This window comes from Procambarus clarkii, chromosome 49 (genome assembly GCF_040958095.1).
Source record: "Procambarus clarkii isolate CNS0578487 chromosome 49, FALCON_Pclarkii_2.0, whole genome shotgun sequence".
Taxonomy (NCBI): domain Eukaryota; kingdom Metazoa; phylum Arthropoda; class Malacostraca; order Decapoda; family Cambaridae; genus Procambarus; species Procambarus clarkii.
Window position 1 is genome coordinate 16355174 of NC_091198.1, and position 23211 is coordinate 16378384.

Genomic DNA, 23211 nt, shown 5'->3' on the forward strand with positions numbered 1-23211 from the left:
CTAAACAACTATCAGACATTATCGCAGCTACTGTTGCTGGTTCTGTTATGAAGTTGTTGTAAGGACTTGATATGTTCTCTTGATTGATGTTGTACATGTTCTCGACATTAAAAGTACCATTTGAGTGATCACTGGTGATATACCTCGTCATGGGTGGAACAATGGTGTTATAGTTATTCAGACAGTTACGCAACTGGTGAGATATTCATGGTGTGTCAAAATAATTGAAAATATTCATTTGATGTGTGTGTGTGTGTGTGTGTGTGTGTGTGTGTGTGTGTGTGTGTGTGTGTGTGTGTGTGTGTGTGTGTGTGTGTGTGTGTGTTTGTCGGCTTGAACGGCTTACCATAGATTAACATTATCAGAGATAAAAAAAGCGTTCTTCCTGGGTACCAAAACATACTAACGTGGTGAACAGCGGCATTAGATGAAAGAAAACATGCCTAAAACGTCTCGGCCAGCATGAGAATCGAACTCGAGTCCAGCTTATGTGAGCCAACTGCGCTAGGATACATTTTTCATCATACCTCACTATACAAATAACAAAGTTTATATTGATGGAGACGCACTCACAAACCAGCAGAATATCTCCAACAGAAAACGAGAATTTAGAGGCTTTTGAAGGCCTAATGACCTCGTTTGCGTCAAATTGACGTAACAACTGACGCATTTTGGAGTCTTTTTTAGGAACAAATTCACGTAGAGTCATTCTGTAGACTTCTCAGTTAACGAAGTTGTTCAAAAGTGTAGAGTTTAGTATTTTGTAGAGTATGAGTTCACCTATATATCTACTATGCAATATGAGGAATGCACTATACATACTCTATACAGTATGAGTGATTCACTATATACATCTCTGAGCTTAGTGTGTATATACTGTGTATCTATCGACTCCTGGTGTATTGCTCTGTCTTGCACCACATTGCACACCAATTACTGCAATAACCACCATTGCACTGCCTTCACATAGCTACCACCATCACTACTTTCAACCCCCCTCTGCCCACTACCACCATCACCACTACCACCATCACCAATACCACCATCACCACTACCACCATCAATTCTTCTACCACCTCTACCACTATTTCCATCACCTCTACCACTACCACCACCACAGATCCCCAGTAACCCATACTCCCCAAAATCACCCCATTCCCACCTCATCATCGCCAACAGAATGCCGCAACGATCATTCCCGTAGCGAGAGTGAAAGCAATCCACACACTTACCCAGCCGGAACATTGAGGTTGCTTGGGGGTGCTTGCGGCTTGTTCGGCTTCGCTTGCTTTCACGCAAAATGTAACTTAGTATATCGGCTTCTGGGCTGAAAGTCGGGAAGGTTTGGAAGCCAGTGGAGAGGCGCCAGGCTGGTCGGAGTTCGGGGGTTGTTTGTATTGGGAGGAAAGGACTTGATTTCCTACACGGCTATCGAAGGAAACTTTCACCATCAGAGGAAAGTTTCGAGGAAACTTTCACTTCCTCTCGCGACTATCAGGGGGTTTCTGACTTCCCACCAGCCTATCAGAGGAAGGTTTGACTTCCACACACGACTATTGGTTTAAACTATTACCATCAGAAAACGATTTAAGCACAACTTAACCACTCAATCAAGTGCGTCAACTTAATTCACTGTTGCACTGTTGCACATTGTTGGGCTGAGAACACTTTGAGATTCTCGTTTACATAAAAAAATTAAAACCAAAATTCACTCATAGTACAAAATATCAACTTGGATCTATTCAATGGGTCGTTTAAACTGTCATGACATGCATAGAGTGAGGCAAATTGGCAGTTAACTAACCTGAAAGTGACCAACCACCTTCACAATGTAATTACAACTTAATACAGTTGATGAAGGAAGGGAACTATCAGGACAAAGCACCATTTCCACTACGTAGCAAAAATTAATAAATTGTCAATACAAATGATTACTTCTGATTTACGATGATTTGAAATGACAATGATTTGATGAAAGGATTAAATCATATTTTGTGATTATAATATATTATTGTAGCTGAGGAATTAATAGTGATATATATGTGTTAATTAGGTCATTGAGACATGTACAAATATATTCAGATTGGTTATATTGTCATACTGGCTATGTTATCATACTTGCTGTGTTGTCATACTGGGTATACTGTCATATTGGGTATACTGGTATACTGACAGAGCCTTCATGTAATTACATGACACTTACCTTCAAATTATATATACTAGTGAACACTGAGCCAGCAGAGAACAGAGTTGTTAATGAAGTGTTATTGTGCTGTTATGCAAATGTTATGACCGGAGCGTCGTGTTCTGACGTGTGTGTATATGTATATACACATATATGTATACATATTTGATCTACAGCAATGCTTAACGTGATAACACTTAGTGCTGGGAAAGTGCACACTACGAACCTAAACACTTCATGTGTGGTACACTTTGTTGGAGAGGACAAGTGGTTTCTACGTTATTGAATAACCCGTCCTCAGACCGAGTCCATTCCATCCAGCGGTCGACCCCCAAAGACGTTTTCGTCAATTTTAACATGTTATTCATTCAAAATTGGATTTTTCTCATATATAAATTAATTATTATTATATATTAGCTTATTGTGCATATATAGGCATAGGCATAGGTTAGGCGTTTAGGTTCTGTTGGCGATTATTTGTAGTACGTGGGTGAAGCATTTACAGCGTTGTGGTTCGAACAAAAGTCGTCAGTGAAGCACTTGTTCCGAAAGTGTTCGAACGAAATCAGTTGTGAGTCGTGTGTAAACCGTTTTTCATTCATAAACAGCTGGGGGTTTGGCGGGTGGATGGAATGGACTTTGGGTCTTTTTTTTTAGACGGGCTGTGTTAAGCTCCTGAATGTGTCGAGTAGAAACCTGTCCATCATCCTGAGATTAAGCGAGATTATCGATTGTTGATTGATTGATTAGCGATTAAGTGAGATTAGCGCTGATGAGTGTGAGATTAGTTAGTGATGGCATCACAGTTAGTACTCTTGAGAGGAAGGTGAAGAGTCTTTGAAGTGTTTAACTGTCTTCTTACGAAACCTGTATATCTTTTTTTCGATCAGAGTGACTTCATCGTTATTTACTAAACGATTTTCGGGTTTAGAAACGCGGCCATGTTTGTTGTTGACCCGATAGTTATCACCGTTAAAGACAATCTTGTTAAATCATTCTGAATTCCTGAACCATTTAATTACCATTACCATAAGCCAGAAAATACACACCCAGGTTACTTAAGTGGATCCTTAAGTGTTCCACGGACTACTACAGTGAGCCTCAAGTAAGTAAGTGGCAAGTAAAGCAATTTGTTTAGCTGACAAACAAAGATATAACAACTTAATTGACTTCAGCCTCACCTGAAGCGCCAATAACGTGGAGGTGGATGGCAACTACTGCTCTGGAGGTTGCACTTTGGAGAGTTAATTTTTCAGTTACCCTCAACAGTGAAGAAAAACGTAAGAAATATTGAGAAGAATCGTGTTAGACTCATTAATGTTACCCTTTCGGTTATATATATATATATATATATATATATATATATATATATATATATATATATATATATATATATATATATATATATATATATATATATATGTATATATATATATATATATATATATATATATATATATATATATATATATATATATATATATATATATATATATATATATATATATATATATAAAACATTTTCATTTTCAGTGCTGGAACAGGTAATTCTAGGAACAGAAAATGGAAGAAAGAAAAGGTTCTGGGGAGACTATCGTAGACAACCGCAGGGACCACCATTGTAGGAGGAAAATAGCGCCGGTACTCCAACAAAAATGCAGCGCAAAACTTATTTGTTTGGGCATTCTGGCCGCGTCTTCCAACAATTCTTGCGTCCAACACCAGTACAAAAAATTATAATATGTGGGTTCGATCCCCGGTGGAGGCGGAGACAAATGGGCAAAATGTTTCTGTCACCCCTGATGCCCCCTGTTACCTAGCAGTAAATAGGTACCTGGGAGTTAGTTAGCTGTCACGGGCTGCTTCCTGGGGGTGGAGGTCTGATCGAGGACCGGGCCGCGGGAAACTAAGCCCCGAAATTATCTCAAGATAACCTCAAGATAACGGGTAATTTGACCTAATGTATATCTTCAGGAGCTGAAGGAATTTCAACAGTAGGCAGAAATATAATATGTAAGAACATACATATACATATACATATACATATACATATACATATACATATACATATACATATACGTATACATATACGTATACATATGTACGACACATAATTCATTCCACAGACATTCACGGATTCTTAAAAAAAAAAAACGCGAGCCTCTGCAAAATATTTATTAAATTCTGAATAGATGATTAATTATTAATTAGCAAACATTTGTCATATGTAGAGATTATAGACACGAGTTGTGGTTGTCATCAGACAGGAATTGTGGTTGTGATTTACCCAGACCATATATATATTATATAAGAGCCAGACCCTATATATATATATATATATATATATATATTATATATATTGGTGTCAGTTGCATATAGTCCTGGGGACCATTCAGGCTTGTTCGCATATTATATATATAACATCAGACTTTAACCAAGCCTTATATATATATATTATGTTAGCAATAGGAATGTCATTAACACCGTCAGTGTTGAAATTAACATGTTGAAATATTTACTTACCTATCAGCACATGTAGAGTGAGATTGACAGGTGATGTACAGGCATTTGTACAGGTGTACACACCTGCGTGGGAGACCTTAGCCTTCTGTCTCGTTAGAGTCACCTTGGCTATGGGCAGCCCGATGGGCGTGGGGGTCGTGATGGTGGTGGGGAATGTGGTACTCGTACTAGTGGTGGCTAAAGCCGTGGCCGTGGTGGAGATCTGGCTTGTAGATGCGGCGGGAGTCTGGGTCGCTGACGGGGATGTGGTCGATGGAATGGATTGAGATGTGGCAGGAAATGGTGTGGTCGTATCGGGTAGTAGGGTGGAAGAGGGGGCTGTTACCTGGCCCTCTTCCACTTTTGTTCCGTCCTGTACCTGTTGGAAAGGATAGAAAGGGATGCTTAGATGCTTTTCCGTAATTTTTGTTTGTGTTTGTTGTTGCATACAGGTGAAAATATGCAACTTGGAAGCTGTTTCAGGATGTCTAATTGATATCTCTGTCTCCTCTGTTCTGATTCTCCGTCTCTCTCTCTCTCTCTCTCTCTCTCCTCTGTTCTGATTCTCCGTCTCTCTCTCTCTCTCTCTCTCTCTCTCTCTCTCTCTCTCTCTCTCTCTCTCTCTCTCTCTCTCTCTCTCTCTCGACGTGAATAATATTTAAGACAATATCATTCCAGCTGAGAAATTTCTTCATTTCTTACACTATTCTCAGCAAAAACTTTATTTTTCTTTGAGCGTAACTCCTTGTTCTTTTTTATCAAGTTAACTCCAAGTCGCGTTCCTCTGTGCGTGTTCAACACTGTTCTAGGCTTCTTCACTTGTTCAGTTCTTTTTATGAATTCAAAGGAATATTTTTTTCTAAATTAAAACCATTTTTATGTTATGTTGTGTCTACCATGCACATGGTATATCTTGTGACAATCTACCAAGGTATATCTTGTGACAATCAACCATGGTATATCTTGTGACAATATACCATGGTATATCTTGTGACAATATACCATGGTATATCCTATAACAGTCTACCCTGCACAAGGTATCTTCTATAATAGCCTACCATGGCCAGAGAGATATATATTTTTGATAACGTGGAGACCCGGTATGGAATATGCAATACAGATTGAGACATTATTCAGCTGTAAACTCCTCCGAAGGATTCGAACCCGGTCGAGTTTGGGTGTACGTGGGTCTCTCGACTTCCCAATACTTTCAGACAATCGCTGGTTGAGTGATTATAGTACTGGATGGTAATCCTAGTGGACCGAGTTCGAATCCTTCACGGGGTCAAGAGTTTATGTTTGTATATTGGCTTGGTGATCATTCAAGCTTTATGTACATATTAAAGCTTTATATGTGTTTACTGAAGCACTTTCTAAGACATTTAGCAGCTTAGGATTCACAAACAATGCCCGAAATTAACTGTTTATTAAAATAAATAAAAAAACTCATGAAACAGTATGCATTTGACATTGTAACATCAGAGATCCTTCGATTCTAATCAACAGAAATTTGAGAAAGTAATAATTCCAGTGTTGTATTCCGTTCCCTTTCAATTATTCTAATTCATACACCCTGTTGTGATTTAGAGAAATGTTGCTTACAACATCTGAAACAGCTATATAATAATTATAACTCCAGACAGGCTGTGAGTTTCCCAGACCGGCTGAAGACTAGTGTATAGCACACTAGTCTTCACTTGAAAATTATCCAAATACGCCAACATCCAGGTACATAACTTGGCAGAACCTTGATCGTAAATGGTAACTAGGAATCCCTTCAGTAAGCTCACACAAGAAAAATCCTTGAGACCAGCACACGACGGAGGCGTCCCGTTGAATAAAGGATACATGAATCCCAATGGTATAAGCAAGAGGTTCACAATGCTATTTTCCACCCCCAAGCGTCGGTCCCTTGCGGCTAGCCGGCCCATCAGCCAGTCCATCCGGCCTCAGCTTGGTATAAGGAGAGGATAGAGAGGGAGAGGATAGAGAGGGAGAGGTTAACGGTTAGGTGATCAGGTGAGACGATTCCGACGTATTCTCTCTGTATTCGAGTGTAATGTAATGTCAGGTCCCTTAGGGGGAGGTAAATGTACGGCGCTTAAGGGATAGACAGATGTAGGGCGCTTAAGGGATAGACAGATACCTGTCGCTCAAGAAATAGACAGATCCGTGATGTTCCAGGAAAGCTGGAAGTACGTCAAAGTACCTGGAAGTACCTCAAAGTACCTGGAAGTACCTCAAAGTACCTGGAAGTACCTCAAAGTACAAAGTAAAGTATAAAGTACATCATTATGCAGTTAAAAATTCAAAACTAAAAATAAACACACAGGAAAATATGAAAGACAAAAAATAACGACGCTTCTTGTTAATGGAATATTTAATATAGTTCCGAAAGTATTGTCTCCCAGAAGAAAAAAAACATAACATGGTTTTTGCAGTGAAAAAATGTCGACCCAAAAAGATGTGTTATGTTTACCATATTTTTTCTGGGTTCGAAAATATTATCAAGGCCTTGAAAATTGTTGATATATAAGTATTCTTTAATTACAAAAATACTGTTGAAAAATGATTAGTTAGAAGCAGTCTTTGTAGTAATAATTGTGTCATTTATAAAGTACTGTAATAGGTATAGGTATATATGTATATATATATATATATATATATATATATATATATATATATATATATATATATATATATATATATATATATATATTATATATATATATAAGATCGAGAAAAATCGTGTTAGAATTATTAATCTTACTTTTTCGGTCATATTTAATAATATATGTCTACAGGAAAGACTGCTACCAAAATATACTAATATATATATATATATATATATATATATATATATATATATATATATATATATATATATATATATATATATATATATATATAAATCACAATTTGGTTTTCCATAGTCCTAACAAGAAGCCCGTTAGGCTTACTGAGGGCTCTCTTAGGCTGATGAGCTTCCTCAGTCCTTTCTCAGTAAATAGGTATCCTTCCCAGATTCCTATTTGCTTCCCAGAAGCCATCCTGCAGGTCGGCGTTCAATCCCCGACCGTCCACAAGTAGTTGGGCACCATTCCTTTCCCTCCGTCCCATCCCAAATCCTTATCCTGACCCCTTCCCAGTGCTATATAGTCGTAATGGCTTGACGTTCCCTGATAGTTCCCTTCCCTTCCCTTCCCAGGAGAACAGAGGCATGAGGTGAAAGACACCGTGCCCAACTCGAACCCGGGATCCTTGGTTGTGGATCGTAGACTCCTGCGCACATAAGGATAAAAGTTGAAGGGACGAGCATAAGGGACTGGTGCTGGAGTAAATAGGTACCAGGGAGTTAGTCAGCTATCACGGGCTGCTTCCTGGGGGGGTGGAGGCCTGCCCGAGGACCGAGCCGCGGGGACACTAAGCCCCGAAATCAACTCAAGATAACCTCAAGATAACCCCTATTATAAACTTACTGTGGTTGATAGGCCTTAACCCAACACAAAAGCAAAAATCTCAAAATAACCTCAAGAGATACTATCCTTGGAGATACTTTCCTCGGAGATACTTTCCTCGGAGATACTTTCCTCGGAGATACTTTCCTCACAGATACTTTCCTCGGAGATACTTTCCTCCCACTAAGGAAGAAATAACACGCACTTGATCAAACTATCTCCCTCAGAGCTCACGGAGATGGGAAATAGTCCGGAATTGAAAAAGATTTTTTGAAAGTTTTTTGGGGGACGAGTCTTGGGAACACCTGAGCCACTCTTGCTGCTTCTCGCTCGCTCATCTATAACCTAGAAGTCAATTCGGCAAGTTTAGAGGAGCGAGGTCCATATACACTGATCTCTCTCTCTCTCTCTCTCTCTCTCTCTCTCTCTCTCTCTCTCTCTCTCTCTCTCTCTCTCTCTCTCTCTCGAAAAACTGTCGCACAACTTTTTCTCTCTAGTTTTATATACAAAATATATATTACAATAGATGCCGATAATGTCCAAGATTGCCACCAAGTGCCGTCGGGACGGTGGGGAAAAATAGGCTACCCGGCCATCGTCTTTTGTACCGTCACGGTTGGTCCAGTGGTTAAGGTGTACCATGTACATCAGTTGCATAGTGCTCCTGGCTCTCTGGGTTCGAATCACTTCTGGGGTGTGGAGTTAGCCTTAGCTCCCAATCACTGTTTTGTCCATTTTTGGAGGATTCTCACATTCCCTTAATATCTTCCTATTATTTCTCCATCTCCCTACTTTCTCATCCCCCATTGCGGAATTCCCCATTTGTCTGTTTACCTACCTGCTGTGTGCCTATTCACCAGACATTCAACATTCAACATTCCTCCTTATTTATATCTTTAACTCTGCAAGTCTGTCAGCTTATATCAGCCTGCTTTCCTGTCTGTCTACTGGCAGCCTGCCAGTAGACAGACTGTCTGCCTCTCTATCAGGCAGCCTTTCTGCCATAATGTCTGCCTGTCTGCCCTTCAACAATCGTGTGTACGTCGATACAAACGTAAACACTCGCGCTGTAATAAACACACACGAACTCTACGAAACATTTACTAAACATTTTTCGCCTGAGAAATTCAGTCAACATTTTTTTATGCTGGAAATAACTAGAGAAAAGAACCAATATAAATGAAATTATCTAAGATAATTAATAACACAAATTACTCAGAAATTGAGTGTTTTCGTGTATTTTGAGGTTCGAAATACAACAAAAATAACATAATTCATATCATATGAATTATGAGTTTACTCATAAACTCATAATGAATTATGAGTTTACTCATAAACTATTACGTTAATAATTAACGCTGAGTCATTGTATTATATATTTATTTCAATCGAAGAATGAGCACGTTTTATCAGAGGTGAAAAAGTGGGATTTAAACTTTTTCAGAGCAAACGTCGTGTTTCTGACGTAATGTGAAACAGAGAGAACGTCATTTACTCACTGTTTTAAGACATACGATTTCTTTGAGGGCATCTTCTGTTTAAGTGCATATTCTTAAGAATTCCAGCCGTCGTGGTGAGATGAAACCCAGAGTGACTGTATGAGCGAGTATCTTCACTTGTACTCCTTACCTCATATTCCCAGAATTCTTCTCAATGTTCCTACACTCCTCCTATCCTTCCCTCCCCCCATTCATCCCTCACCATGGCACCCCTATGGCACCATTGGGCACCATTGGGCTCTCCTCACACCATGGTAATGTTACCAGGTTCACTCAGGCACCATAACCAGGCCAGACACTCCTCCTCCTCATCACCAATTCTGATGGCGCAATCATATTTCCTTTAGAGGGCGGCTCCGAATAACGAGGATGCAACATGGCACTGAATTGGGGAGATCTGGCACTCCCTGCCACCCCACCCCTGGCCCTGAATGGCTCTTCCAAGGTCTGCATGTCCGAGGAAGGCTTAGTGAAAGACTTTCTCTGAGTGAGAGAATCGTGAACTTGTTGCATTATTTTGTAACTGGTATTTGGAGAATATATATATATATATATATATATATATATATATATATATATATATATATATATATATATATATATATATATATATATATATATATATATATATATATATATATATATGACAGTGTCAGACCACGGAGGAAAATTGAAACAGGAATTTCCTTAAGTACTTTCCTTAAGTACTATATATATATATATATATATATATATATATATATATATATATATATATATATATATATATATATATATATATATATATCGCTTGAAAAGCAAACCTGACCCCCTCTATTGGGCCTCGTAAATATGGTCTATACAGTAAAGAAATGATAGAGGGATAGATAGATTGTATTTTTAAAGATGGATGTGGTGACATGTATTGTACGTGTTTGTTATTTAATTGGTACGTGTCTTGAGCGGTGTTTGAAGTTATCCAGGACGCTGGTTCGAGTCCTGTTCTACTTTAAGAATACCTGTGTCTGCCAGACACGACTTATTACACATAGTTGTGCCTGGTTCAGTACTCACGTTGAGTGAAACTTTCCTTGGTATTCATATCTTCCTGAAAGGTAGTCAAAACGTTGACCAGACCACACGCTAGAAAGTGAAGGGACGACGACGACGTTTCGGTCCGTCCTGAACCATTCTGGAGTCGATTGTGATCGACTTGAGAATGATCAATCGGCAATCGAAACGTTTCCATAAACAAGTGTGTGTGTGTGTGTGTGTGTGTGTGTGTGTGTGTGTGTGTGTGTGTGTGTGTGTGTGTGTGTGTGTGTGTGTGTGTGTGTGTGTGTGTGTGTACCTTTGCAGCCTGTGAGTAGTCAAGTACTATTTAAAAAATGGTCTTTGTAATCTCCGATAAATTAAAGTGAAAAGACAAAAAGGCCGACTCACACGTTCACATCAAGTCCATTTGTCATTTTTTAATTCATTTTCCATCAGCATTTCTTGCCTTTTATCCAAATGAGCTTCATTATTTCTGAATCATCTTTTATATTTTCCCCTACTGAATTTTTAGCTCTCTTTTTATAACTACTTACATGCCTTTTTTGTCTTTTTAAATCCCATGTTAAGGCATATCTCTCATTCAGTTTAAGTCCATAAAAGCTATTTCTGGTTAAAGTTTTCAACTGTTCTTGTCATCCTCATGAACCAGCTGCTGTTCTTCGTTAACCAGCTTGTTCAGCTGTTCACACTTCAATAGTGCTCTTAACTAAGAATCCAACCACTTGGGCTGGACGGTAGAGCGACGGTCTCGCTTCATGCAGGTCGGCGTTCAATCCCCGACCGTCCACAAGTGAATGACCACCATTTCTTTCCCCCGTCCCATCCCAAATCCTTATCCTGACCCCTTCCCAGTGGTATATACTCGTACTCTCTTAGTTCTTACGTATACTATTAGTTCATTTATGTTCCATGCATCCCACATGGCTCAATAGTTTAGTTGTTCATTTTGTTTTTCTCCAAGATTTTTATCAACTATTTTTATCTCTATTCTCAGTTTATCTCTGTTTTGTTTTGTTTCTTAAATCCATGTGAGGTGCGATAAGCCGTTCCCTGTTATAACATATCTTGCACACCAACATGCACTCAAATATACCTCCCACAACAGCAGCATGCACTCAAATATACCTCCCACAACAGCAGCATGCACTCAAATATACCTCCCACAACAGCAGCATGCACTCAAATATACCTCCCACAGCAGCAGCATGCACTCAAATATACCTCCCACAACAGCAGCATGCACTCAAATATACCTCCCACAGCAGCAGCATGCACTCAAATATACCTCCCACAACAGCAGCATGCACTCAAATATACCTCCCACAACAGCAGCATGCACTCAAATATACCTCCCACAGCAGCAGCATGCACTCAAATATACCTCCCACAACAGCAGCATGCACTCAAATATACCTCCCACAACAGCAGCATGCACTCAAATATACCTCCCACAACAGCAGCATGCACTCAAATATACCTCCCACAGCAGCAACATGCACTCAAACATACCTCCCACAGCAACAACATGCACTCAAACATACCCCCACAGCAGCAACATGCACTCAAACATACCTCCCACAGCAACAACATGCACTCAAACATACCTCCCACAGCAACAACGTGCACTCAAACATACCTCCCACAGCAACAACATGCACTCAAACATACCTCCCACAGCAACAACATGCACTCAAACATACCTCCCACAGCAACAACATGCATTCAAACATACCTCCCACAGCAACAACATGCACTCAAACATACCTCCCACAGCAACAACATGCATTCAAACATACCTCCAGCCATCACACAGAATGCACTCTGGTCTTCCAGACACTTAGACATGTTGCTTTCAACAGCGATACAGTTAGTTAAGTTCTGAATAATTTCAGCATTTACTCTGTACCCTTGTTTATTTTATGTATGTAATTACCACGGTACTTACCTGTCTCCCAGGGTACTTACCTGTCTCCCAGGGTACTGACCTGTCTCCCAGGGTACTTACCTGTCTCCCAGGGTACTGACCTGTCTCCCAGGGTACTGACCTGTCTCCCAGGGTACTGACCTGTCTCCCAGGGTACTGACCTGTCTCCCAGGGTACGTACCTGTCTCCCAGGGTACTGATCTGTCTCCCAGGGTACTGACTTGTCTCCCAGGGTACTGACCAGTCTCCCAGGGTACTGACCTGTCTCCCGGTACTGACCTGTCTCCTAGGGTACTGACCTGTCTCCCAGGGTACTGACCTGTCTCCCAGGGTACTGACCTGTCTCCTAGGGTACTGACCTGTCTCCCAGGGGTACTGAGCTGTCTCCCAGGGTACTGACCTGTCTCCCACGGTACCAGGTAGGGTGTGCTGGGTAGGGGCAGCCATGGACCTCACAAGTTAGCACAAGACGGCTACCCTCCTTCAAGAAAATTTCCTGTCCTGGGTAGATCTTAGCGACGGCCTCTGTGGATAGGTAGATGGATAGATGATGCATGGTGTGTCTATCTCTCTGTCTGTCTCTCTCTCTCTCTCTCTCTCTCTCTCTCTCTCTCTCTCTCTCTCTCTCTCTCTCTCTCTCTCTCTCTCTCTCTCTCTCTCTCTCTCTCTCTTATACATGTCTAAGTCTATCTCACTTCTGTCTCTTTCTCTCGTCCTTCTATCCTTCTTCCCTCTCCTTCTTTCTCCTATTCATTTCTACTCTTCGGTAACCCTACTCCTAACCTTCCCTCTTGCCCATCCCAGCAACCATCTCTCTATCCATCATATCTGTCCCTTTGTTTAACCTCCCTATCTTCCTTTTTACCTCAGTTCTTAGCTCCCTTTACTCCTAATCTTCCCTCACTCCACACCTTTCCCTTCCATCCCCCATCCCCCCTCCCCCCCCACCCCCTCACCTGTCACGAGGAGAGTGACGGGCGTGGATATGGGCGGCGTGACAGACACCTGACACAGGTAGGTGCCGGCATCTGATGGGTGGGCGTGATGCAGCCTCAGCACCCATTGGGCGCCGCCCCCAGGATTCACGCCCACGAACCTGGTCAGGGAGAGACGTGGGAGGTTAGGTTAGTTGTGTGGGGGTGGATAGGGAAGGTTAGGGTGGGATGGGGGTAGGGAGGGAAGGTTGCTAGCTAGGGAGGGAGAGGGAGAGTGAGGGAGAGTGAGGGAGAGTGAGGGAGAGTGAGGAGAGGATGAGACATGGTGAGGAATATGAAAATATGAGGAATAGGTGGAATGGGAGTCTGTGACGTCACCAGTAAGAATATCCGTGACGTCACCAGTAAGCATATTCGTGACGTCACCAGTAAGAATATTCGTGATGTCACCAGTAAGAATATCCGTGACGTCACCAGTAAGCATATCCGTGACGTCACCAGTAAGCATATTCGTGACGTCACCAGTAAGAATATTCGTGACGTCACCAGTAAGAATATCCGTGACGTCACCAGTAAGCATATCCGTGACGTCACCTTTAAGAACAGGAAAGCATCTCTCACCCACAAACCTCATTAAGAGAGGTGTAATTAGGTGGTAATTAAGACCCCTAATGACTAAGACAGTTACCAGCCTCCTCCAAGACTCTGCCAATCAACACCTGGAGAAATCACTCTAAAATTTCATTAAAGTTTAAATAACGGAAGTTCGAGTCGCACCCATACAGAACTTTACATTAAAGTTCGACAATCAGTAAAATTTTCCAGCCATATTCATGGAGTTTTTTTTTTTAACGAATTTACGATTTTTAGGAGATCTAATCTGCGTTTTAGAGGATTTATCTATAGGTTTTATTATGTGAAAATTTAAACATTTGTTAGGCTAATGAAATAAACATTTTTATCCTTTGGTAAAATAGTTTTCGCTTCATGCAGGTCGGCGTTCAATCCCCGACCGCCCATAAGTGGTTGGGTACCATTCCTTTCCCCCCTCCCATCCCAAATCCTTATCCTGACCCCTTCCCAGTGGTATATAGTCGTAATGGCTTGGCGCTTTCCCCCTGATAGCTCTTTTGGCATGTGATGCTCTAAGCTCTGTCAGTCAGGTGAAGCGCTTTGGGATCAGGGTAATATTATGATCCCAAGTAGCTTGAAAAACGAGTCTACCCCCTGTGAGAGTCCTTTAGCAAACCTGACCTAACTGAGAGGTCAAAGGAATATAGACATGGGAAAATATATATCAAAGACTTGGCAAATATTGATGAATAGTTTACAAGCATGGGCAGAGGATAAATAGATAAATAAATGACTTGACATGAGATGTGGAGAGTTTGCTGGTGAGGTCTGAGGCTCAAGGCAGGAGTTTTCACCTCACTTGAGTAGTGGAAGTCTTGGGAGCAGGATGTAGTGTCTTTAGGCTCCTAGCAGTAGGGGAAGAATCTCTAAATTCGTGCTCTGTCAAGAGGAGAAACCAGTCAGGCGTTCGTGTATGAAACCTGGGGACGATTTACTGTTCGAGTCAGGATTGAGAGAAGCCTTGTGAAGCAGTTTAATAACGATTTCGTGGGCGAAGGAGTTCGCCAACGTCGGAGGTCGGGCCCTGGACGCGCCCTGTGCTCAACAAACACTATGGTAAGCCTATTTAACCAGTTGCTAGCGATTGCTTGTAGTTGGTCGTGTGCCCAGCGATTATTGCAAGTGTTTATAAATACGTTAGGCATATTTTATTAAGGCAGAAAGCTTAAATAAGAGAGAAAAGTTAGAGGAACATCCTGGAGAGAGGAGTGGCGCGTCCTCCCTCGCCGAGTGCTTCTAGCCAACTGAGGCAGGCGGCGGCAGGCAGCCTCCAGGGGAGATGGAGTATGGAATCGCCCAAACGTGGGGGAGTCCCCTCACGGCGACTCATGTCAGGTGTGTACACAGGACAACGAGGCCAGTGTTGGAGCCGCACATGTGACACTGAACCCCTCTCCAAGATCAAGATGCGTACAGGGTGATCTCCTGAGGCACTTCCTCATTTCCTCTCACTCCTCACTCCTCACTCCCCCTCACTCCTCACTCCCCCCCCTCACTCCCCCTCACTCCTCACTCCCCCCCTCACTCCTCACTTCTCCGGTGTTGCCAGGCGTACGATGCCTCTAAAGACAATATGACCGCGTCTCCAAGTACATATTTACTCACAAACATCACCAGAATATTTCTGTTTGACATATTAAAAAATTATGTCAACAATCAACTTTTCATTACAACAACGAAATTCGTTCATTTCTCCTCGTGTTCGTTCATTTCCTGTCGAGTTCGTTTTTTCCCCATCTTGTTCGCATTGTTTTACTGGTGATTTATGAGAAATGTGTCTGTGATTAAGTGAACTACAGGTTAGAGTTGAGGCTGGGCGTGGGCTCACTGAAGGAGAGGTTTCCTGTGATTCTTGTGGGAAAATACAGCGGGCAAAGGATTCTATTCTGGGAGCCAATCATCCTTCTGTCTGTCAGTGTTTTATTACTGTCCTGATTGAGTGTCTCTCGTACATGTCTCTCTCTTTCTGTCTCTGTCTGTCTGTCTGTCTCTCTCTCTCTCTCTCTCTCTCTCTCTTTCTCTGTCTCTGTCTCTCTCTCTCTCTCTCTCTCTCTCTCTCTCTCTCTCTCTCTCTCTCTCTCTCTCTCTCTCTCTCTCTCTCTCTCTCTCTCTGTCTCTGTCTCTCTCTCTCTCTCTCTCTCTCTCTCTCTCTCTCTCTCCCGTCTCGTCCACTCTCACAGCGCCCGGCCACCATACGAAGGCCATCAAAGAGGAAGCATTATAAGGTCGAAAGTCCCTTAATACCGTAGCCGGATGACGATTGGTGCAGTAATGTGCTTTCCCACGATAAGCTGACTCCTTTTCCACCATTCTTCCTGCATCCCTCCTTTCATTCGTCTATCAGCTTTCCCATTTCTCTCCCACACCCCCTTCCTCTTCTCTTCCATCACACTTCTCACCTCCCCTTCCAATACCCACCCATATCCATCCCTTTCCAGATCTCCTTTCCCACCCCTCCCACATGTCTTGCTCTAGAAGGAGATCCAATACCAAAATAAATTTGAAATCAGAAACATGGCATCAATAAACATTCTCTTGATTGTCTTAACTAAACAATGATTAATATATTTTCTCATTTTTCAATTTATTCACTTACGTAGATCATATAACGTACTCGACAAGACATATTCTCTCCTTTCATATTTCTTTATTTAGCTTAATACAGTCGGGCTTTGTGGCTTGATTAATCAAGTCTCAACTCCAGACTTTGTAAGATTCTGTGACTATAAGATTTAAGGCTAATTGGAAGAGGTAACAGTGAACAGTGATAGGAACAGCAGCACTGGTTGTCATGACAACAGGAAGAACAGCATCTTTCCCTTTACAGGAACGGAAAGAACAGTAGCTGGTGGGATAGTGGCAGAGGTGACATCATACAGGTGTGTGTGAGTGGTGTATGTATGTATGTATGTATGTATGTATGTATGTATGTATGTATGTATGTATGTATGTATGTATGTATGTATGTATGGGCGGGTGTATGAGAGTGAGTCTCATGCACAATCGTTGAGGAATTTGACATCAAAATGCAATGTAATATTCGAGAGGACAGGCTGCTCTGTCGATGGTAATGATGGCTGTCAAACCACAAGGGGGTTCCTCGACACTTTCTAGATGGTAACGATGGGTGTCGAACCCCAAGGGGGTTCCTCGACACTTTCTAGATAGTACCGACGGCTGTCGAATCCCAAGGGGGCCCTTCGACACTTTCTAGATAGTACCGACGGCTGTCGAACCCCAAGAAGGGTCCCTCGACACTTTCTAGATAGTAACGACAGCTGTCGAACCTCAATGGGGCCCTTCGACACTTTCTAGATGGAAACCACGGCTGTTGGGCCCGGAAATAGGGGCGCCCTCGGCCCTCTCTCCGCGCTCTCTCTCTCTCTCCCTCCACAAATTTTAAAGTATAATTTTTGGAGTTATTTTGCGACATGCAGCGAGGGGTCACGCTGGGCAGATATACGATGTGATTCTTGTACTTTATGTGACCATAACTATGAGGCCCAACACTGCCTTCCTTTGCCGCCACCAGCCAGGTCTATCCGGCTCCCACCAGGTTCATCCGGCTCCCACCAGGTCCATCCGGCTCCCACCAGGTCCATCCGGCCTCACTCTATCCACACAACTAGCCAGGTCATCTAGATCCCACCGTCAGCCAGGTCTACCAAGCCCATTTCACTACTAGAACTAGCCAGATTCACCTAGATTACACCATCAGATTATCTAAGGTTCATCCGGCCTCTGATTAGATCCGGCTAGGCACCCATAACACCACAAGTCACGTGAGCTTCAACAGTCAGGGTCAAGACAGCCACTCAGATGTTCAAGATGGAGAGATACGCCGGGGTAACTGTATAAAAAGATAATCTGCGTAAATGAAGTTAGTTTTCAGAGCAAAGAGTTGAGCCATTACGGCCGAATAGAGAAATGTGAGTAAGGGAATACCTGATAGATGGGAAACAAAGGTTCATAGTCATACTGGAGTTATGGAGCAAATTAATAGATACGTACACTCCAGAGATGGCGTAAGTACGTAATCTTCATAGTCACTATATGACATATACTGCATAGTCGACATATGTACTATTATTTGTTTCGAGGATTTAGGCATGCCAAAATCTCTACAACTCACTAACTCATGTTTCAATTTGCTGATTAGATCAGAAACTGGTAATTACTCAATTGCATTATTACTCAATTTGAACATACATATTTAGCCATTTAGAACAGGGGTTCGTGTCGTGAATCTAATTCAGAACACAACCGAACATTACTTAAAAAAAAACGTATTTTTTTTTATTTTTTTTTATTTTTTTTTTGCATAAAATTAACAAATTGTTATACTATTCAATTCACGTTGTAATTTGTAGTTAATAAATGATACTTTAGCAAACTCCTGCAATATTGGGGACAGGAGCAATAACTCTCTGCTGTACGGGACCGAACTCCATGAGTTTGTCACCACACGAACGGAAAACTTCCGTTTGAATGACTAATGGATAATTAATCTCGTTGCAACTAGTGCAGGCGAGGAGTCACAATAACGTGGCTGAAGTATGTTGACCAGACCTCACACTAGAAAGTGAAGGGACGACGACGACGTTTCGGTCCGTCCTGGACCATTCTCAAGTCGATTGTTACAATCGACTTGAGAATGGTCCAGGACGGACCGAAACGTCGTCGTCCCTTCGCTTTCTAGTGTGTGGTTTGGTGAACCCTTGCAACTACTAATTTCCCAGAACAATTAAACCACCCACACCACTACCACCACGATCCATTCTACCACTCACTACCACCACGATCCATTCTACCACCCACTACCACTACTATTCCGCCACTATGCCCACTACACCCATCTTGAGGTTATCTTGAGATGATTTCGAGGCCTTTTAGTGTCCCCGCGGCCCGGTCCTCGACCAGGCCTCCACCCCCAGGAAGCAGCCCGTGACAGCTGACTAACACCCAGGTACCTATTTTACTGCTAGGTAACAGGGGCATAGGGTGAAAGAAACTCTGCCCATTGTTTCTCGCCGGCGCCTGGGATAGAACCCAGGACCACAGGATCACAAGTCCAGCGTGCTGTCCGCTCGGCCGACCGGCTCCCCATCGATACATCCCCCCCCCACCAAACAGCATAACTTCGCATATATGAACCTGACGGAGACCCAAACCGTCCAAGTAATGACGTACGGGGGAAGCTCAGACCTCGTAAGTAAATCGTTATGTCCCAAGTTGGACAATAATCGAGTTGTTTTGGCCAACCACCGCCAGCGGCGGCAGCGATCACGGTGTTGGTCTATAGCTCCTGGTACCCAGACCATCTCCAGCGGCCAGCGTGGTACATAGAACCACCCAGAGACTCCTGTTCCAGGTATTTTTCCGTGACCTTGGTTCGAGGTTCGCTACGTGTTAAACAGACACTTTGTTGCACATAAGACTAAGTTGAGAGCACTTTCTGCAACACAGGAGATCATTTGCAAATTTTTATGCACTTTGGCTGTTAAGATTTGCCCGAGGGAGGGAATTCTCAGGGAAAAGTGACAAGCCATTACGACTATATTGTCCTTGGAAGGGATAAGGATAAGGATAAAAACGACCCCATGAGTTTATTAGGCATGTGTTCATATATGTGAATAATTTATATATTTATATAAGTTATTATATACACTAAAGTAGGTTCTTTATGAGGATATTTCAGATTAATATATAACTAGGTATTTGGATAGGTTCATGGTGTGGACTCTCAAGGTAGCTTGCTCGTCGCGAAATTAATCCCTTCAGCCTCCAGAAATTACTCCCTCCACCCCCATAAATTACTCCCTTAACCCCATAAATTACTCCCTTAACCCCATAAATTAATCCCTTAACCCCCAGAAATAGGTCTCTTGGGTATATAACCCGTAACGTTTATATATAAACTCTTACACATGGTTCAGCTGACCAGGAAACAATGTTTTCTCTCTCCAGTGTTGGGAGGCTGATGTGCTCTGGGGGCGCCCACTCTAGATATACCACAATTATATTTACAATCATTTTTGGGGAGATATTTTGCTGTTATCTCAATGTAGGTAGACGGTGCTTTGGGGCTTGTCTAGTTGGAGGTTATGGAGGGGTGTATCAGTCTTACCTGGGGTGTGGCTACCTGGGGTGTGGCTACCTGGGGTGTGGCTACCTGGGGTGTGGCTCACCTGGGGTGTGGCTACCTGGGGTGTGGCTACCTGGGGTGTGGCTCACCTGGGGTGTGGCTCACCTGGGGTGTGGCTACCTGGGGTGTGGCTACCTGGGGTGTGGCTCACCTGGGGTGTGGCTACCTAGGGTGTGGCTCACCTGGGGTGTGGCTACCTGGGGTGTGGCTACCTGGGGTGTGGCTCACCTGGGGTGTGGCTCACCTGGGGTGTGGCTCACCTGGGGTGTGGCTACCTGGGGTGTGGCTCACCTGGGGTGTGGCTACCTGGGGTGTGGCTACCTGGGGTGTGGCTCACCTGGGGTGTGGCTACCTGGGGTGTGGCTCACCTGGGGTGTGGCTACCTGGGGTGTGGCTACCTGGGGTGTGGCTACCTGGGGTGTGGCTCACCTGGGGTGTGGCTACCTGGGGTGTGGCTCACCTGGGGTGTGGCTACCTGGGGTGTGGCTACCTGGGGTGTGGCTCACCTGGGGTGTGGCTACCTGGGGTGTGGCTACCTGGGGTGTGGCTCACCTGGGGTGTGGCTACCTGGGGTGTGGCTCACCTGGGGTGTGGCTCACCTGGGGTGTGGCTCACCTGGGGTGTGGCTACCTGGGGTGTATCTACCTGGGGTGTGGCTACCTGGGGTGTGGCTACCTGGGGTGTGGCTCACCTGGGGTGTGGCTCACCTGGGGTGTGGCTACCTGGGGTGTGGCTCACCTGGGGTGTGGCTACCTGGGGTGTGGCTACCTGGGGTGTGGCTACCTGGGGTGTGGCTACCTGGGGTGTGGCTCACCTGGGGTGTGGCTACCTGGGGTGTGGCTCACCTGGGGTGTGGCTCACCTGGGGTGTGGCTCACCTGGGGTGTGGCTCACCTGGGGTGTGGCTCACCTGGGGTGTGGCTCACCTGGGGTGTGGCTCACCTGGGGTGTGGCTCACCTGGGGTGTGGCTCACCTGGGGTGTGGCTCACCTGGGGTGTGGCTCACCTGGGGTGTGGCTACCTGGGGTGTGGCTCACCTGGGGTGTGGCTACCTGGGGTGTGGCTACCTGGGGTGTGGCTCACCTGGGGTGTGGCTACCTGGGGTGTGGCTCACCTGGGGTGTGGCTACCTGGGGTGTGGCTACCTGGGGTGTGGCTCACCTGGGGTGTGGTTACCTGGGGTGTGGCTACCTGTGGTGTGGCTACCTGTGGTGTGGCTACCTGGGGTGTGGCTACCTGGGGTGTGGCTACCTGGGGTGTGGCTCACCTGGGGTGTGGCTACCTGGGGTGTGGCTACCTGGGGTGTGGCTACCTGGGGTGTGGCTACCTGGGGTGTGGCTACCTGGGGTGTGGCTACCTGGGGTGTGGCTACCTGGGGTGTGGCTACCTGGGGTGTGGCTACCTAGGGTGTGGCTACCTGGGGTGTGGCTACCTAGGGTGTGGCTACCTGGGGTGTGGCTACCTGGGGTGTGGCTACCTAGGGTGTGGCTACCTGGGGTGTGGCTACCTGGGGTGTGGCTACCTAGGGTGTGGCTACCTGGGGTGTGGCTACCTAGGGTGTGGCTCACATGGGGTGTGGCTACCTGGGGTGTGGCTACCTGTGGTGTGGCTACCTAGGGTGTAGCTAACCTGGTATGTGAGCACCTAGGGTGTTCCTCCTCACCTGTGGTCTGAGGTGTAGGTGGTCTCTCCAGCTGTCAGTAGGTGAATGTCTCTGGCTCTCACCCATGACACCTACCAGGAGAAAAAAAAATTATGTGAGTAAATGTGTGAATTCATATATACATAGATGCATCAATACTTATACATATTGCCACGTAATTACCCACCTCAGGTCGGGGAGTAACTATGTAGCTCTTGGCATGTTTATGTTCATTCAGGAATTTAGTTAATTGTTCATTCGGAGCATTGCACCTCCAGGGGGATGATGCCTGGTTTAGTAACTGGCTGGGATGTCCCGCGTGGCATTTGTTTATGTTTCTTTATTGTAGTTGTACTCACCTACTTGTACTCATCTAAGTGAGCTTGCTGGGTTGAGCTCTGGCTCTGTGGTCCCCGCCTCTCAACTGTCAATCAACAGGTGTACAGGTTCCTGAGCCTACTGGGCTCTATCATATCTACATTTGAAACTGTGTATGGAGTCAGCCTCCACCACATCACTGCCTAATGCATTCCAACTATTAACTACTCTGACACTGAAAAAGTTCTTCCCTGTGGCTCATTTGGGTACTCAGTCTCCACCTGTGTCCCCTTGTTCGCGTACCACCCGTGTTAAACAGTTTATATCTACCCTGTCAATTCCTCCGAGAATTTTGAAGGTAGTGATCATGTCTTCCTTAACTATTCTGTCTTCCAGTGTCGTGAGGTTCAGTTCAAGTAATCATTCCTCGTAGCTCATTCCTCTCAGCTCGGGGACTTGCCTGGTGGCATACCTCTGAACCTTTTCTAACTTCGTTTTGTGTTTGACTAAATGTGGACTCCAGGCTGGAGCTGCATATTCCCGTATTGGTCTGACATATGAGGTATACAAGGTTCTAAATGAATCCTTACACAAGTTTCTGAAGGCAGTATCTTATGACCACCAGCCTTGCATACGCCGCTGATATTATCCTTTAGATGTGGGCTTCAAGGGACAGGTCTGGTGTGATATCAACCCCCAGATCTTTCTCTCGTCCTGACTCCTGGAGGATTTCCTCTCCCAGCTGGTACCTTGTGTTTGGCCTCCTGCTACCTACGCCTATCTTCATCACTTTGCACTTGTTCGAGTTAAACTCTAGAAGCCATTTGTTGGACTATTCCTTCAGTCTGTCCTAGTCATTCTGTAGCCTCTTTCCTGTAGCCATATGTAATGTAAGTATGTATGTATGTATGTATGTATGTATGTATGTATGTATGTA

General features: G+C 44.0%; 1 protein-coding gene across 1 annotated transcript in view; it reads right to left on the minus strand.

The window, feature by feature from the left end:
- Window positions 1-23211, minus strand: part of LOC123747939 (uncharacterized) — a 37427-nt gene that overhangs the window by 6737 nt on the left and 7479 nt on the right. Inside the window, exons 3-6 of the mRNA XM_069303222.1 lie at window positions 21978-22048; window positions 13560-13699; window positions 13004-13128; window positions 4709-5066 (exon numbers count right to left, since the gene is read on the minus strand). Coding sequence (XP_069159323.1) covers window positions 4709-5066; window positions 13004-13128; window positions 13560-13699; window positions 21978-22048 — 694 coding nt within the window. The remainder of the gene's footprint in view (window positions 1-4708; window positions 5067-13003; window positions 13129-13559; window positions 13700-21977; window positions 22049-23211) is intronic.